The sequence below is a fragment of the Amborella trichopoda genome, chromosome 1 (assembly GCF_054954075.1).
Source record: "Amborella trichopoda isolate Santa Cruz 75 chromosome 1, AtrichopodaSantaCruz75HAP2 v2.0, whole genome shotgun sequence".
NCBI lineage: Eukaryota > Viridiplantae > Streptophyta > Magnoliopsida > Amborellales > Amborellaceae > Amborella > Amborella trichopoda.
Genome location: NC_142336.1, coordinates 39758620 through 39776602, shown reverse-complemented (window position 1 = coordinate 39776602; position 17983 = coordinate 39758620). Strand labels below are relative to the sequence as shown.

At 38.0% G+C, this 17983-nt stretch overlaps 1 protein-coding gene across 9 annotated transcripts in view; it reads left to right on the top strand.

The window, feature by feature from the left end:
- The first annotated feature begins 5847 nt into the window (after positions 1-5847).
- The window catches only part of LOC18437500 (MACPF domain-containing protein CAD1), a 36317-nt gene continuing 24181 nt past the window's right edge, over positions 5848-17983 (top strand). For 3 of the 9 annotated variants that reach the window (XR_016054115.1, XM_088864873.1, XM_011626296.3), the window contains exons 1-4: positions 5848-6127; positions 11246-11484; positions 13461-13656; positions 14251-14328. Coding sequence is in view for 8 of the 9 variants with exons in the window: in XM_088864873.1 (XP_088720999.1) it covers positions 5870-6127; positions 11246-11484; positions 13461-13656; positions 14251-14328 (771 nt within the window). In the remaining variant the exon portion in view is untranslated. Of the gene's footprint in view, positions 6546-8801; positions 9577-11245; positions 11485-13460; positions 13657-14250; positions 14329-17983 lie in introns of all 9 variants that reach the window. The other 6 variants (XM_088864852.1, XM_020669219.2, XM_020669220.2 and 3 more) reach the window with 6 other exon arrangements.

Below are 17983 nucleotides of genomic sequence, written 5' to 3'. Positions count from 1 at the left end.
ACAAAGGGGGACGTTCACTCCCAGATTCGGCATAAACCAGACCCTCTTAGACCACTGGCATTTGGTATCGAGGAAGCCCTTCAGCTGAGACTTGGTCGTGCTATCAGTTCAGAATGAGGTGGAACCTCAGACGACTAAAGAGGTCGACCACTCATGAGATGCCCATGTACTCTCCAAATTCTCGATGACGAGCTCCCAAACCTTTCGATTCGGAAGTAGGTAGTCCAAGTTTTTTCTTGGATTTTGGAAGTCATATGTTCCTGGAGTTGGGAATTTCTTAGGGTATTTTGACATCTCAGGGTTTATGGGAATTTTGGAATTTATTTTTGGAATTTTCTAATTCCTAAGGGTGTTTTGGGTATCTTGGATTGTGAGAGGGTAATCTGGGTATTTTGGTAATGCTGAGGGGTGTTTGGGGATTATGGGATGGAGGGAAGCTAGAATTTAATCTTTCTAGAGCTAGGTTTTCTCTCTAGGTTGGCGTTTGTTTTTTTAACACTTAAAAATGAGTTTAAGATGACTTTTTATAGACATATGTAAAGATGGGTAGAAAACTAAAAATTGGTGGGTGGAAAATGAAAAAAATGCCTCAAAGGGGGTGGATTACTAAAACTAATTTCAAGCTAGGGCTGAAATTTACCAAAAAGGACAACTAAAATTTGAAATTTTCCATGATTTGGCCTTGAGAAGGCTTCATTCTTCATCTATCACAAAAACCCACCAAATCATACCATTTTTCTACTATTTTGACCCAAATTGCTTTCATAAAATTGTGGAACAACTAACCGCGAGTAATTTGTAACAAATTTGATCAAAAACTGTTATCGATTTGGCAAGTTTACTAATTTTGAGTTTCGATTTTCCACTTCGGTTAAAAATTGCATACCCATTTCTATACTTCATCATTGCTCTCGAATTAGGCCGTTATTTGACAATCAACCTTATGGAGGATGCTGATACCAATGTTTGGTGAAAAAATTGGTTTAAGATGATGCCAGACCGGAGAGATATGCCTCTTTTATTTCTTTCCATTTTTAGAAGCTGCAGTCTCATAAATTTAAACAACTTCTCACTAAGATTCGCCCGTTAATCGGATTTTGATCGTAGATTTCCATATATGGAGGTGTTCATCTCTAAGTTAGGAATTTTCCTGCAAAATTTTGGTTCGAAACAGTATATGGATTGCGAGATATTGCCCCGAGGGTGAGTTGAGGTCATGGGAAACACATCACGTGTTGCAAACCTGCAACATTTTTCGCTCAATTCGACCTGGATTTGAGTGGAGGAATCCATCGATCCATATATGGAAGCTCATATTGCAAGGAACCACATACTGAAATTTGTGCTTGTTTAGCTTTAGGAATTGATAAATATGGCCCTGACTTTTTGGAAACAAATTAGTTGCTAGTTGTAATTCAAATGAAGATGATGAACCACAGATACCGTATGGTCCCTCTGCGGTGCACTAAAGATGGTGCTAAAAATGACATTTCGGATATCAAATTTGACTGAACATTTTATCAAGGTCTTTTTTGATCATCACATTCATCTCATAAAAATTTGGAGTGCATTGGCCACTTATTTCTTGGGTTCCTCTTGTATAGTTGAACCGATTTAGATGAACCCTACTTGTAGTTCAAGAAGTTCGAGAAGCCATTTCTATTTCAGCCGATGTTGAATTGGGCTCAAATTTGGTCTACAGACTTTTTATACTGATACCTTATTTCCATAAACTTTTTGGGCCATTTAGCTTTGTATATCTTGAAGAAGCTTTGTAAATTGGCCTTAGATCAATATTGTGAAATTGACGGTTGAGTTTCACCGGTATCTTAGTCATTCAGCCTCGGATTGACCTTATTTTTTGAGAGTAGCATTAAGGTACCTTTGATTAGATTACCATTTTGGTCCATTTTTTTTATCAGAGTTTGACTGTCTCCTCCTAGGTCATTCGATCATTGTTGCAAGCATGATTGGGCTTGGATCTTTCTCTTTTTTGCCAGGGAGTTTTATTTCATCATATTTAACGGATTTTCTATCTTAATATTTATTACAAGACTGGCTTTTTATTCACTATAACCATTGCTATTAGTCCCTGCAATTATCATGCTAGAAACTTATTTGACGGGACATTATCACTCCTTGAGTCTAGTGACATTTTGTTTGAGACAAAATAATCCTAAAACCAATGAACATGATTATTTATCTTTCTAGAAATCACCAATGTATATCAAACTACTTGTTAAGCGCAATATCAGGTTGCTTTCTTTCGCAAATCAAATCTTACAAATATTGAACGGATAATCATTGAAGAAAAAGTACCCTCAAAATACAACACCAAGAAAAATGTAACAAGAAGGTAGTGAGCCATGGCGATTCAAACTTAGCAGCCATCGGTACTGACACATACCGGGACAATCTGAAGGACGAGGTCATCTTGTAGATGTTGAAATGGCCAATACTAAGAGTCAATGCTCACGTTACAAACCATGAGGACTATCGTTGCAAAAAAGTATCTAGATGGAGAAAAACGAAAGTATCTTCAAAGGTCTTCTTCCGTTAGAGAGAGACGAGATTCGCAGCGAATGGCCACCCTGAGCTCGACTAGGTATGCCTCATTAGCTTCTTGGAGAGAGACAACATAGCTCCAGCAAGTAATGGATCGTTAGTGATAGTTCAGCTTGTTTTGATACCATATAAAATTGTAATAAAAGATATAGAGAAGAGAGAGAAAAAAACAGATCGCCAATGCATATATGTGGTTCGGCAATGATGCCTACTTCCACGGAACCCGCCTCTCCTTGATAGGTATTAGTTTACTAGATATTTATAAAGATAAAATTTTGTTTTTTTAAAAACACATCTTAATTTAATTCCATAAAGTAGGAACTCAATATCTTATAATCCCACTAGAAAACTCAATATCTTGATGCCATAACTGTCAACATTAATATTGAGTCCATGTTGTTTGTTTGGTCAATCTCTATGTTATTTGATTGAGTGGATCTAGTTTTGGTTCAAGGTAAGATATTGTAAAAATCTTTTATGGTATGCATATGTATGAAATTTTGCTATGTAACCATAAATGTTGCTCTAAATTGAAGTTAAGAGTTGGTTTTATTGACTTCAAATAGGGCTAAGAATTTACCCGATTTGGATCCAAAACCCAAATTTTGGATCCAATCTGGATCTGGTATGGACCTGGGTAAGATGCGGATCCACATGGTAATTCGAATCAGATTCGTGTACATGTGCATCTGCTTCGGATCCGACGCAGTATTAATATATTATATATTTGAAAAATATAAAATGAGACTTTTTACTTTTGGTACAAGATGGTCATATTAATTTTGACTTTTGAATGTGAAATTAGGTGGTTGCAATTATTCAATTGACAAGCTCAAACTTCAAAAGAATTTTTTTCGAACTTTGTGACACATCCAAGCTATCAAATTTCACATAAGATGATTGTAAGTAGTAGTGATTACCTTGTATAAAAAATAAATGGCCTCATTATATACAATCCTATATATTTTATAGGTGTGATTTCTATAAGTTGCAACCTTAAACAATCCAATTAAGGCGCACCTCCAAATATTATCATAACATGTAATTTTGATGAAAAAATTCATAGGATTATCTCAAAATTACATGTAATTTTGGTGAAAAAATTCATAGGATTATCTCAAAATCTATTTGCATATCTAATTATAAAATTTTAAACTCCATAAATGGTTAAAATCAAGCAAGTCTATAAACGTATGAAAATCTTGAAAATGGATAGTCTAGATAATGTATTGTAAGATGCACTATTTTTGAGACTCAAAATCTTTTTTTTCTTTCATGTTCAATACATCTCATTGTCGAGATGATCAATTAGAGGTTTTTTCAATATTGAAACAACCATTTCCGATGGATTTTTGAGGTGCATATGTAATTCTATTTTTTAAGGTTGCAACCTTGTATAATTGTTTTTCCATACTTTAGATATATGCATATATGTTATATAATATTTTTTAGTATATATTATTTTATATAAAATTAAATTTTTATCTGATTGGGTGCAGATCCGGATCTCATGATTTGAACCATTTTTAAAATTTAAGATTTTATAATTAGAGATGAAAATAGATTCTCAAGCCATCCTTAAGAGGTTTTAACAACAAAATTCTGTGATAAAATTTGACGGTGTTTACTATTGCAACCTTATACAAACTGCACCCATATATATTATCTTTTTTGGTTTTTGAAATATACCCAATCACCTTCATGAATCTTCGAACAATCTAAAGAAGAAGCGCGCATTGTTTAGATTCTTTTTGAACAATCTAAACAAGAATCTTTTGAACAATCTAAACATGTGCCTCATTGTATGGTCCAAAACAAGAAGCGCAAACCTAAGTACCATAAAATATCTCTATGCACAACAAATATGTAATTCCAAACTCTATGCACAATAAATGTGTAACGCCAAACTCTCGACCATGTTGATTACAGCTGAAATTTAAAAGTAAAATTGTTTGATGCTGGCTGGACAATATTTTTACATAGGCGGTCCAAAAAGTGTAAAGCATCCATCTTAACAATTAAGTGTTCTATTTAAAAAAAATGGAAACTAACGGTTCAAATGTTTTTTTGCCAGAATTATTATTTTTAGTATTCAAAATTTATTTATTTATTTATATTCATTATCTCCATATCAAAGATTATACATATTTAAAAATTAAGTCCCAAAATCCATCTCAAAAATAGATTTGATAAGAAGCCCGCATTTCTACATATACGGGCTGGTATAAAAGCCGGATCCAACTTGAAAAGTTGGATGTTATCCAGACGTCATAGCGGTGTCGGGATTTGGGAGCGTAGCTTTGGGTTTCGATGAAAAGTTTCAGGGCATTTGGGTCAAAATTATTATGATAAAGGTCAGTCATAAAAGGATGACTTGGAGCGAGAATATAGCGCCCATGCTTTGTGGGTTTGGACCGAAGGAACACACAATCCTCCTTTGAAAACGCGTTGGTTTCGATGGTCAAAGGCCTCTCTCTCTACATTTCAAAATCAAAAAGTTTTAGAGAGAGAAAATGTTAGCGAAAAAGTCTTAGAGAGAGAACGTTAGAGCGTGAAAGTTTTAGAGAGAGAACGTTAGAGCGAGAAAGTTTAGAGAGAGAACGTTAGAGCGAGAAAGTTTAGAGAGAGAACGTTAGAGCGAGAAAGTTTAGAGAGAGAGAACGTCAGAGCGAAAGTTTTGGAGAGAGAGAACGTCAGAGCGAGAAAGTTTTGGAGAGAGAGAACGTCAGAGGGAGAAAGTTCTAGAGAGAGAGAACGTCAGAGCGAGAAAGGTTTAGAGAGAGAGAACGTCAGAGCGAGAAAGTTTTAGAGAGAGAACGTTGGGCGAGAAAGTTTTAGAGAGAGAAAACGTTAGAGCGAGAAAGTTTTAGAGAGAAAACGTTAGAGCGAGAAAGTTATAGAGAGAAAACGTTAGAGCGAGAAAGTCTTAGAGAGAGAACGTTAGAGCGAGAAAGTTCTAGAGAGAGAATGTTATAGAGCGAGAAAGTCAGAAAGAGAATGTTAGAGCGAGAAAGTTTGAGAGAGAGAGAATATTAGAGCGAGAAAGTTTGAGAGAGAGAGAATGTTAGAGCGAGAAAGTTTTAGAGAGAGAAAATGTTAGAGCGAGAAAGTAGCAAGGTGAGACGAGTAGGAGAAGTTGGTCGGAGTAGAGAGAGAGATGGGTCAGGACATTTGAAGGTGCGGAGAATCTGAAATCCCAGTGTTCCTTTATTTTGTCTCTCTAACTGTGCTTTTATTTTTCTCACTCTCTAAAAACCAAAGCGCGACCTCTCTTTAGGACGCACCTAATGGTGGACTTGTCGATATGGACCAGAATTCAGCTGCTTTCACAACAGCTGTGAATTCAATCCAAGCTTTGGGCAGGGGCTTTGATGTCACCGCTGATATTAGGCTTCTCTATTGCAAAGGAGTTGCAGGCTCGAGGCTGGTTCATGTTGAAGAGGATCACACAAAGGATCTAGAGCTACCTCAAGGCTTGCTCATTCCAAATGTCTCCACCGATATCGAATGCTTGCTGGGCAAGAGTTTCCGTGAGACTTCTGAAGTTCTTGGCTTCCGTGAGGTTCGTTTCTCCCTTTCGCTTTCTATCGATTTTTTGGGTTTTAGATTTCTGGGTTTTTGTTGTTTTGTTCAAAACAGAATCTCATTCTTTCTGAGTGTTGCTTTTCATGAAAGGGAATATGTGGTTGTGCTTTGTTTGTGATCTCTTTTGTTTGCAGTTTGATTGATCTTTTTTTTTTCTTCTTCTGATGCTACATGCTCTAGTGGGTTAGTTGTGTTCTGTCAAATTCTATGCTGGTTTAATGCCTGGACACTCTGTGCTATGCTATTTCTCTGTTGTGTCACCTACTACTTGATTATCTTCTCTCTTTTTTTTCTCCTTTATTAAGGATTACCAATGTTCAGCTGATTTTATTCTCTATAATTTACCCTGAAATCGGAAGTCCAAGACATTTCTATGATGCTTGGATCTCTGTCGGGTTAGTTCCTTTCAAGAGGCATATTATTTGCAGAAATAATTTTGTTTTCCTGTATGCCTTTGGCTTTTGGGTAGGTTCATGCTGATCACCATCGATGCCTAGATTTTAAATAATGTTCAATGGATTTAATCATATTCCGTTGTTCCTTTTTTTCTTCCTTGTCTTTCTCTTTATTTATTTTTTATTTGATTTCTAGGGGAATATTTGTAAGCAGTGCACCGTGACTTGGCTGAGTCCGCTCGGATTCGGCCGAGTAATTCGGCTTTACTCTAGTGGTGACTCAACTCGCCCCCACCAAAAACCCCCAAAGAAATTAAAAAAAAGTTGCAAAAGAAAAAACAGAAATCTAAAAAAAAAAAAGTGATCGATCCATGAACGTTGGCTTTTCTCCTTTTCTGACCACTTCTGATCATTGAAGTCTTCTTCTGGTGATTATTAACTCCCAATTTCTATCCCATCCCCTCTTTCCTTTTCCAGTGTTCTTTACGAGTTGGGTTCCCAAATTCTGGCAAGAATCAGGAACGCTTTCTCGCCCATCAACCTTTTTCTGGTCACAAATTCACTCTTTTGAGCGATATTATGCTCTGTGTTCTAACCAATATCCTATTTTCTGGCCAAAATCTTAGAGAGAGCACGAGTCAGAGAGGGAGAGGGGCTCTAAAATTTTGGTGAAAATAGAGGATTTCACCCTGATTTTTGACACATTTCATTGGGTTTTGGTAAAAATTTAGGACCCTTAATTGCAAAAACCTGAGTGCTGGTGCCATTTTTGATAAATGGCATATGACCAAGAACCTCACATGACATTTGGTAAACAAAAAAGTGGCGGATTGGTAGTCTCTTTCTCTCTCTCTCTCTCTCTCTCTCTCCCCCGCATCTTCACCACTGATACTAAGCTCAGAAAAGAGAGAAAGAGGGATATGAGAAGCATGTGTTTAGAAAGGAGGGGAGCATTGAGGCAACAGCGGGAGGCAGTGGTGCCACACCTCTAAAAGAGTTTTTTTTTTTTTCACTTGGGGTGTGCGTCGGCCGAGTAGCTCAGGCTGGGCCTGGGCCAGGCCCAGGGCTGAGTACCTGGCCTGAATTGATATCTAAAACATTCTTTGAATGCTTTAGGGCAGATTAGTAATGGTCCTGTAAATTTCATGTTTCTATATTTTATGTATCTTTGGACTTGTATCTTGATTTATAGTGCCTTCAGATTTTTTGCTGATATATGGCAGAGAAAACATTCATGATTTCTCACTCTAAATTTTTAACTTTCTTAGTCAATGAGTGTGAATGCACTGTTGCATTTGTCAAAAATGATATATAGTCCATTTAGGCATTTTCTTGCCAATTGAGTAGTTTGCGTTGATCTCTCACCCCTTTAGTTTATAGAACTTATTAGCTATAAAGAAAAAGACCCCTTTTCTCTGGAGTTCTGTTACACTGGATTGTTCAAAAAGACATTTCTAGTCAAACCACTTTAACCCAGAGGATTTTGCTTGGCACCCTTAATAGGCTTGGTTAACCACAGGCCTTTTCTATCTTGTCAAAATACTCTTGTGAAAATAATGTGTTAAATACTTAATTGAGGAGAAATTTGTTGTGTATGATTGTAGTTCTATAAATTCTGTATCTGTGATGTCTTTTTGGCCCTTTAATGGTTCCATAGGGATTTATGTTGCTGTTTCTAATTCAGATTCTGTGAATTATTTCCTCAAAATCTCGTGATAGCAAAGTCCTAAATGGATCTAAACAGGAAACCTGGGGTTGTGTTGTGATGGAGGGAATGTTTGCATATGATTAGATCTAAAAAAAGGCATTAAATTCTGTTATTTGATAGTTGACATGCAAAGTTCTAGGATTATTCTTTTGATACAGAAGATGAGAGTTGAAAATGCGTGCGGCCTGAAAATGATTTCGAATTATTCTCGAATGAAGTGATTTCAAATTATTCGACATGAACAAAATTTTTAATATGGCACACATACCGGGAACTTAAAGGAACAAGGCTATGAGGTGTTTGCATGTAAACCTCTTCTTGAAGATCCTTGTGAAGAATGATATTTTTTCACATCAAGTTTATGAGGATGGCACACTTGCAACAAGAATGGTGGCCTAACATATAAACAAGCCTTACACTTAAACAAATGTCTCAATCGTAATCAACATTTTGTGGTTGCTAGAGGGCTAGAAGCCCCTTAATATAAGATGGGCTTTGTAGTGCTCCAATTTAATCAACCATATGCATAAATGGGCTCTTTCTTGCAGGAAGGACAACAAGGTCCCAAGCTCTGTTCTTCTTTGGAAGGTGCTTCCTCATTCATGGTCTTCTGCCCAGAAGGGAGATAAGATGCCTTGCAATAAGAGAGAGGCAATAGGAGGACTAACACTGGCAAGAAAGGCTCTATGTGGTGTTGAACTAGTAATCAGAGCAACACAAATGTAGAGGAGCAGTGACCTAACAGATTGGATGGCTTCAGTTCCAACAACAAGTTCCATCTGATTGGAATAGATCCCCTTGGTTGGACTATTTATTAACAAATATATGTGTACTCTCCTGCCCATTTGGGGCTGGAGAAGGAACAACTTGGCCCGTTATGACAATCAAGGGCATGGGCCCTTTCTGTCTCCTGCTTATTGAGAAAATTCCCCAACAACCCCCCTCTCCGTTGGCCTTTTGAAAATGAGAATCTGATTTTCACTTATTTCCTACGAAGTCCTTTGTTTGATGGAATTGTTGTACCATTAAAATGGGGCAATAGGCTCCAGATTGGTTGAAACACTATCTAGAATTGCTGTAGAAGCATTAGGTGGATCATGCTAACGGTGCATGTGAGTAACCGCTTGAGATGCCTGGTCACCTCACAATCAGAAGGTAAGATACATGCTTAACTTGTGCTCATTGATACCAGTATTAGAACTCAAGGACTCATGTGGATCGGCAAGGAGCTAGAAGAGGGACAGGTGTAATTTGGGAGCACCTTTAACAATTCCAGATTGATAGGCCAAGGAGGGAGTGGTTCTCAGCTCCTTATGTCTTGATGTACTAGTACTTGACTTCTCCAGTTTTTTCCTTTTGCCCCTTTCTCCTTTATTTTTCTCTCATCTTTTCATATAATTTCTGTTTTATATGTCTCCAATCTCCATTTGGATCTTGAGTGTAAGATCATAATTATTGATACAGAATCTTTTGTTACAATGGAACCAGATGTGATGTGGATTATTCAAGAATCAAAGTTGATTTGCTTTATAAAAAGAATATATCAAAGAACTTCTATAAAAGAGTTTTACAGGATTCAACCAATTATCTCGATCGTGGAATATCTTATAGAAATAGAAATCCATGTTCTCAAAGGACTTGCAATTATTCCTAGTGTGGACCATTTGGATCTGAGTACAATGTTATGGATGATTCTCTTTAGTTAATATCAAATATAACATTATGTATGATTCTGTTTAGTGAAACTACCTGTTAAATCTTTCACAAACATAAAATGTTGTAAAACATGGAGGTACATGGGAATGCTCATATGAATTCTAACCTTTTTGAATGTCAGCATATCTAAGAGAAACACAATGCGAAGCATCAAAGTCATTCTCTTCAAATGGATTTCTCATTACAAAGTGAATACCTATAAATCCACAAAGGCCCTGATATTCGTTTTGAAAATCATTGGACAGGAGGTGAGCCATTACACAATTGGTTAGGCATCCTATGAATTAAAAATTCATTGAAATTATGAAATATTCCACCTTAAAGCAATTACGAACATTTGAAAAATCAAGTGAGCATTTGAAAATCTCTATTATCCTTCCAACGCTAAATGTACAACTCAATTTGGCTGTGGCATTTTGGGGCAATATCTTTAACATATCATGTCCTTGAGCTTTGAGATATTGACATTTCGCATACACCTTTATGGCAGCTGTTATTGTTTAAAGTCTTACCAAAATCATCGAAACATGGCCCTAATTTCCTCTGGAATGGGTTGAAATTAGATTCTCCTCTTAGAAATTTATATTCATTTGAAAATTAACTTTATTTATGTATTGTATTTTCTGAAATATCGTCATCGAAGTCTTTAAATTTATGTTATGAATAAAACCAAAAGTTACCTCTATTTTATTTGGAATCCGAAACTTAGGTTTGCCCCCAATAGTAGAGCATTTTGAGATCAAAATTGAAATTTAAGTGTCACCCTACAATCCATGCTTTCAATCTTGCTGCAAGTCTGGGGCTAGTATATCAACACCTGTAGTTTGATCACCAACTCATGCTATTCTTAACTTTATGGAATCAGATGTTAGTTTACCTCCTCAGAGAAAGATGTAAAATCAACCAACAATGGATGTGAAATTTCAAGCAATTTAGTGTTAGAGAAGATATGATATCTGCTAGGATGAAAGCTTACTTCGAAGCAATTAAATGCAAAGTAGCTCAGGCTGTTGGTCTGTGGATTCTAATTCAATGCAACTGAAGATTTTTCATTCAACTTAATTTTCTGTACTGGTGCATCAATTGATAAGGATGGGTTCATATCTACTTTATGATTTTGTCATTTTTTATATGGATCTATTTGATTTCTTTCTCTCACTGTATTTGACTCTAAATATTGTGAGTCATGATAAGAGAAGTATTAAACTTATTACTTTGCCTGGGATAATAATTTTTTGTCTCATTATGTTAGCTTTACTTTTTCTTATGATTTCAGATGGTTGAGTACTTCAATAAGAAAGCCTCTATACCTGGAAGTATTCCTCTTGGCAGCTTCAATGCCATGTTTAATTTCACTGGTTGCCGACAAGTTGATGCCGCAGCTACAAGATCCCTTGCCATGGATGGATATTTCATCACACTTTTTGAGGTTCGATTGGCAAAAGCGCCATTAGTCTTGCGGAAAGATGTCAAAAGTTCGGTCCCTCAAACATGGGAACCGTCATCATTAGCAAGGTAAATAAATGTCTTATCTTAAAAATATTTGTCAGTGTTTCAAAAAGCGCTAGGCAGCACCTAGGTAGCCATGAGGGTCCAGGGCAGGCACCCAGAACCTGGGTGGCCCAGTTGAAAAAAAGAAGAAAAGATAGTCTGATAATGATTAATCCATAAGAATTTTGATAATCCATAAGACCATAATCCATAAGAATTTTGATAATCCATAAGACCATAATCCCAGTTGAAAAAGAAGAAGATAGAAGTCGAGAAGAGAATTTTGATAATCTATAAGGCCATAGTTCATATTTTCATATAATGTTAAAACAGTAAAACCATACAAGGAAAGAAGCATACACTGATAGTTTGATACACTGTAGAATGTATACATAAAAGTGAGATAGTAGAACTTGAAACTAGAAACTAGAAATTAAAATAAGAAAAGAAAATACAGAAATTCAAAAAATATACAGTTTAGGACACAATAGTCAACACTTAACAGTCAACTCTCAATACTCAACACCAAGAGTCTTCGGTCATCATTATCATCAGAAGGAATAAGGTAAGCCTCATCATATGCATCAGATTCGAGGTTATCATCTTCAAAGTCATCTCCCTCTTCAATATAACGCGCTTCCTCCTCTGTTTCTTCTGAATCTGCATCTTTCTCCTCCTCTTTTTCTACCTTCCTCTTACTAGTATGTGCAGATAAAGTCTTAGGAGTCTTGGCTGCTCTACCCTTTTCTATCTTTTTGTGTTTTTCTAAACTCAAATATTGTATAATTTCCTCCCTTAATACCGGCAAGATGTTTTTTAAACCGGTAAATGTCTCCATTAGTATCCTTTCCACAATAATTACATTTAATACGACTTTTGTCATTTGGATTCGGGTTATAACCATACTTCCAATCCGGATCACCACTTTTAGAAGAACCTGAAGAAGATATTTCCTTAGAACAAGGCTCATTTTCATCATTTTGTGGTTCTTTTAAATTAAGAAATTGTTTAATCTCATCCCAAATAGCTTCAGGAAACTTTTTACAAGAAGCAACATTTCCTTTAATACCAGGAAGGTGTTTCTTGAATTGGTTAACACCCCATTGGTATCTTTTTCATAAAAATTATACCTTATACAATTTTTATCATTTAGTTGTGTGTTATAACTATACTTCCAACCCGGATCACTTCTTCTAGAAGAATCAGAAATAGATCGATTCAAATGACAAGGATTTTGTTCCTGTTTTTGTTTTACAGAATTCATATATTGCTTAATCTCCTCTCTGATAGCTTCAAAAATATTTTTACAAGGGGCGACATCTCCCTTAATACCGGCAAGATGTTTTTTAAACCGGTTTATACCCCATTTTGTATCTTTTTCACAATAATTGCATCTAATACATTTTTTGTCATTTCGATTTGGGTTGTATCTATATTTCCAACCCGGATCTCCACTTCGACTAGATACTGAAAAAGACATCTCAAAATAAAACAAGCCATCTAAAAAATAAAGTTTTGCACTTACTTTGATTGCTCGAACTCCAAACTCCCACCTCTTTTCTGGTGCTAAAATAATAAAAAACACCCTCTAATAGGATTATAAAACTCCAAAACGAAATCTAATCTACTTGGGTGATGTTTAGATTCGTTTTCCGTAACTTTGAGAAACATTTCGATCCAATCAAAATCACAAAATTTAGTTTTTTTGAGGTTTCTTTTTCTCTAAAATGGGTACTTGTGCGTTTAAGTTTTAAATGAACCTAAAACCTTTCCTTAAAAGCCTTTATGTTTAAAAAAAAAAAACTAATTTTAGCCCCTAGGCGGGGTGCAGGCCCTGGGCAGCCACCCAAGGCTGGGCGCCCGCCTGGGTGGGTTCAGTACTGCCTAGGCTGCCGCCCAGGGACGGCCGCCTAGGCGCTGGGCAGTCCGCTTTTTTGAACAATGATATTTGTAAAAATTGGTATCCTGAAATTATTTGTTATATTGTCCTTCTGTTTCAGTTTCATTGAGAACTTTGGAACCCACATAGTTACATCTGTGGCCATTGGCGGTAGAGATGTTGTTTATGTCAAGCAGCACCAGTCATCACCTTTGTCATCAGCTGAGATAGAAAATTACATAAAAGATATTGGGAACCAGAGGTTCTGGGACTTGGAAAGCCATCCTGTTTCAGGTCCACTAAAACTGAAGGACAAGGCCAGTTCTGTAACTCCTTTCTCTCTCTCTCGCCCCCTCTCCCCCTCTCCCCCTCTCTCTTGGTTGTTTCTCTTGCTTGTTTTCTTGATATGTATGTCTCTGTGGGGTCTGTCACTCTTTCTTATGTTCTCTTCCTCCTCCTATGGGTGTGTAAAAATATTTTGTTTATCTATAACATACAATGCACACTCAAATGTGTTTGTGTGCTTGCCTACACTTATTCAGGACCAGCATATGCTTGCTTTCTTGCTTCGAAGTTTCCAACTTAATTATGGTTTACTCAGCTTAGTGTGTCCCCAACTCTAGACATTATGAATGGAGATTCAGGTGATCTTGGACTTGACTCGGGTTTTATGGGCCTGAGTCAGACCAAAATAAATCTTTTTAAACTCAAAGCCTCGATGAGTTGACTGACTCGCCCCTTGTACCAATCTTTATGTGTTTCTGTCTGAACTCGAATTTTATGGATTTTTTTTATGAGGTTAGTCTTTTAGATGGAAATTCTTCAATAATGTATAAGGAAATATCCATCATATTCAGTTCCTTAGCATCATTGGTTTTGTTCAGTCATTCTGATACTGTTCTTATGTGCAGGTTGCAGATCCATCTATTTTAAATAACCAAGAAATACACCCTCAACCTTCTACTGCTCCATATTTGAGTGGAAAAGAAGTACGTGCCTATTGTCTAAGCTATGTATTAGTAGATGCTTCATGTCTTGTTACCGCATAACCGCCTTGGTTGGAAGTGCAATTACAATAGGAAGTAAACCATTGCTGGATGTTGGGAATGAAAATTTCTTTTTGAACTCATCGGCAAGTGTTTACTCATAAATGTTCATCTAGTCGTACTTTGTTTTTTCCTGACTTCTTGAATTAGTAATATATTCTGTAATTTACACTAACTTATGTGTGAATTAGCTTGCACACCTGTGTGACTCTTGTTCACATAAAAGAAAAAAAGATAATATTAAGGACCTGGATATCGTTGGTGCATTACTGTTGGTGGATTTTATCTGCACAAAATTTGGATAACCTAGTATCTGATTGCATTGTTATTTGAGGACAATGGTTTTCCTTGTAATTTGTTGCTAGGTTGAAACATTTTATCATCCTATCTTGCTACCTCCGGACTTCTGGAGACTACGAGGTCAACATGATTTGCTCTGCGTATAATTTTTAGAATGCATCCTCCACAACCTGTAAGATTGGAATGTATTAGAAGCTTTAATTTGTTCAAACTCCAGCTTGAGTCCTATGAGGAGTTAAAACAATTTCTGCTCCTCTAAACAATGAATATCTGATCTACATCTGTAGGTTTAATAATGGCTTCCACAACCCATGATGCTGATATAGTAGAGAAGTATCTCTGAAGTCTGAACATAACTCTACCTTGTTTCAGCTTAGGGCTGCCAATGGGTATGGCCCGGCCAGCCTTGGCTCTAGCCAGTTCCTGATCCCCATAGGGCTGGTCTAGGTCCTACCTTGAAAGGGCCATATAGGCCATGGCCCTGGCTGCCCTAGCCCTATTAGGGTGGGCCAGCCCTATCTTGGCCTAGGCCCTAATATATTATATATATGGCTCGGTAGAGTGCAGAGACTGAGAAAACTCCCGAAGTGGCAGGGGACCAAATGATTTTATCTTCCCCATACAAGCGAAGAAAAACTGAATGTAGCAGGGCTGAGAGATCTGACAAATGTCCTATCTCTTCATCATTGACGGCTTGTCTGAAACTGGGATTCCAAGTTCTACTGTTCCCATTGCTGGCAAAACAGTCGGCCATGGTTAAATTGGATTAAGGGCAAACCAAAAGAGAGAAGGGAAGGATTCTTTAAGAGGGCTTTCACCAATCCAAATATCATGCCAGAAAGAGATGGTATTATCCGACCTTGGATGGTACCTGATCCCTTGTAGAAAAATGCTGCGACAATGTTGGAGAGACCTCCAAAATCATGAAATGTTGCCTGTAGTTCTGATAGAAGGTAGTCACATGTGGTCTTGTCGGCAGTATTTATGGGAGATTACTTCTCTCCACAGGTGATTAGATTGCGTGGCATAGCGCCACCACCACTTGCCTAACATGGCCAGATTGGTGGCTTTTAGGCTACGAATGGCAAGACCACCACAGGACTTGTAGAGATAGAGATAGTTGAGGAGATAGAGATAGTTGAGGATAGTTTTTAATGTAGATATCTCTCTTGATAAGACTAGATTAGTTCGTCATTATCAATAACTGATTAGCCGTATATGTATACGGGACTTTGTATATTCTTGTTTTTTAATCGAGACACATATTTCTATGGAGGATTCAGAAATTTAACAGGACTTGGGAAGGCACACCTTGACCTAGGAGATAAGGTAGAATTTATGGCCACCTTCGCCTGACCAAAAAAGTCCCTCATGAGTTTTTCCAATCTTGCAAGTACTGACGCTGGCATGAGGAAGAGAGACATCAGAAAGAGAGTACTAGAGAGGGTGGCCTTGATGAGTAACGCTCTTCCAACTGAGGATAAGAATCTCCCTTTCCAAGCTGCAAGCCTCCTATTGAATTTATCAATTATAGGGCTCCAAAGGTCAAGTCTACACATGCTAAGGCAAAGGGGAAGCCCAAGTTAAGTAGAAGGGAGATTGTCAACCGCACACCCCTAATGGGCAGCAAGGCTGTGGACCAAGAGGTAGTCCCTGGCAACACCCATCATTTTTGATTTATCCATGTTGACTCTGAAACCAGTGGCTAAATTCAAAACAATTGAGGAAGAGAAGCATGCTATTGACTTGCTGATGGGAGGCATTGCAGAAGATAAAACTATCGTCTGCATATTGAAGGTGGGTTGCAAGAGGGCCCGACCTTCCTATATTGAAACCTGAAAGGAGCCTTGCTTGATATATCCTCGATAAAGAGGCACTGAATACGTCAGCTACTATGGCGAAGAGGAAGGGCGACAAAGGATCACCCTTTCGCTGGCCTCTTGAGGCCTGAAAGTACCCCTTGGGGGACCATTGAAAAGCATAGAGAAAAAGGTTTCGAGATACAGAGCTCTGGATCCATTTTCTCCATGTAGCCCTCAAGCCCGTTCAACGAAGGGTTTCATCAAGAATCTTCCAATCAACATGATCATACGCCTTCTCCCAATCAAGTTTTATTTTATAATGAGCCCTGGGGTTTTCTGTCAGTGGTGTGAATTAATACTTTTGTGAGCAATAACAACCCCATCAAGGATTTGGCGATCCTTGACAAATGACCCTTGAGATGGGGAAATGACCTAGTGTAAGACTAGTCTAAGGTGGGAGACTAGAACTTGTGACAAAATTTTATGAGCACTATTAATCAGGCTTATGGGCTTGAAGTCTTTTAGTTCCTTAGCTCCTTCTATCTTTGGGACCAAGGCTATGAAGGTGGAATTCATCGCTCGGTGGATGATTCCCCAACAGTGAAATTCCTCGAAGAAAGCCATGATGTTTGGCTTGAAAGTGTCCCAAAATGCCTTAAAGAGGGCCATTGGGATCCCCTTTGGGTCCTGGAGCCCAGGGCCTGGTTAGAGCTCAGGTCTTTGATAGCCCCTAGGACTTCCTCCTCAATGAAAGGTCATTCAAGAGAGGCTGCTATTTCAAGGGGAAGGGAAGGAAAGGAGAGGTCATCCATATAAGCTCTAGGACCCTAGGGAGTGGAGAAGAGCTGTGAGAAAAAGTCGATAGCTGGCTGCTCATAATGGTGAGGATGGTCGAGAATTCAACCACCAACCTTGAGATGGGTAATGGAGTATTTTCTTCTCCGGCAGTTGGCAACCTTATGGAAGTAAGCAGTGTTGAGATTCCCATACTTGAGCCACTTGACCTTGGACTTTGGGCCCAGTAAATTTCCTCCTTCTTGAGGAGAAGACTAAAGTCAACTTTAGCTCCATTCTGGAGGGACAAAGGGTTCAATTTTCTTCGATGGAGTCCCATAATTGAATGGATTGAAGCAACGGTTCTTTTGAGTTCGAAAGTTGCCGGGGAATTGGGCACTCCACGACCTTAGGGAGTCTTTAGGAGACGTAGTTACATCTGTAGCTTAAAGGCGGCCCATCCATGAGCTTGGGTGGCAAAGGAATCCCATTTCGAACGATCTAGAGCTGAGAAGTCGGCCCCTTCGAACCAAGCGATTTCAAATCGAAAGGTTTTGGTCCCCTTTGGACAGCTTGAGTGTTGAGTAAAATAGGACGGTCGTCTGAAGTAGGCATGGGGTGGAAGGAGGAATGGGTTCTAAGGAAGAGATTGTCCCATTCAAGGGAGGTGACGAACCTGCCCAGCTTGGATAAAGTGGGGTTTGGGGAGTGATTGGACCAGG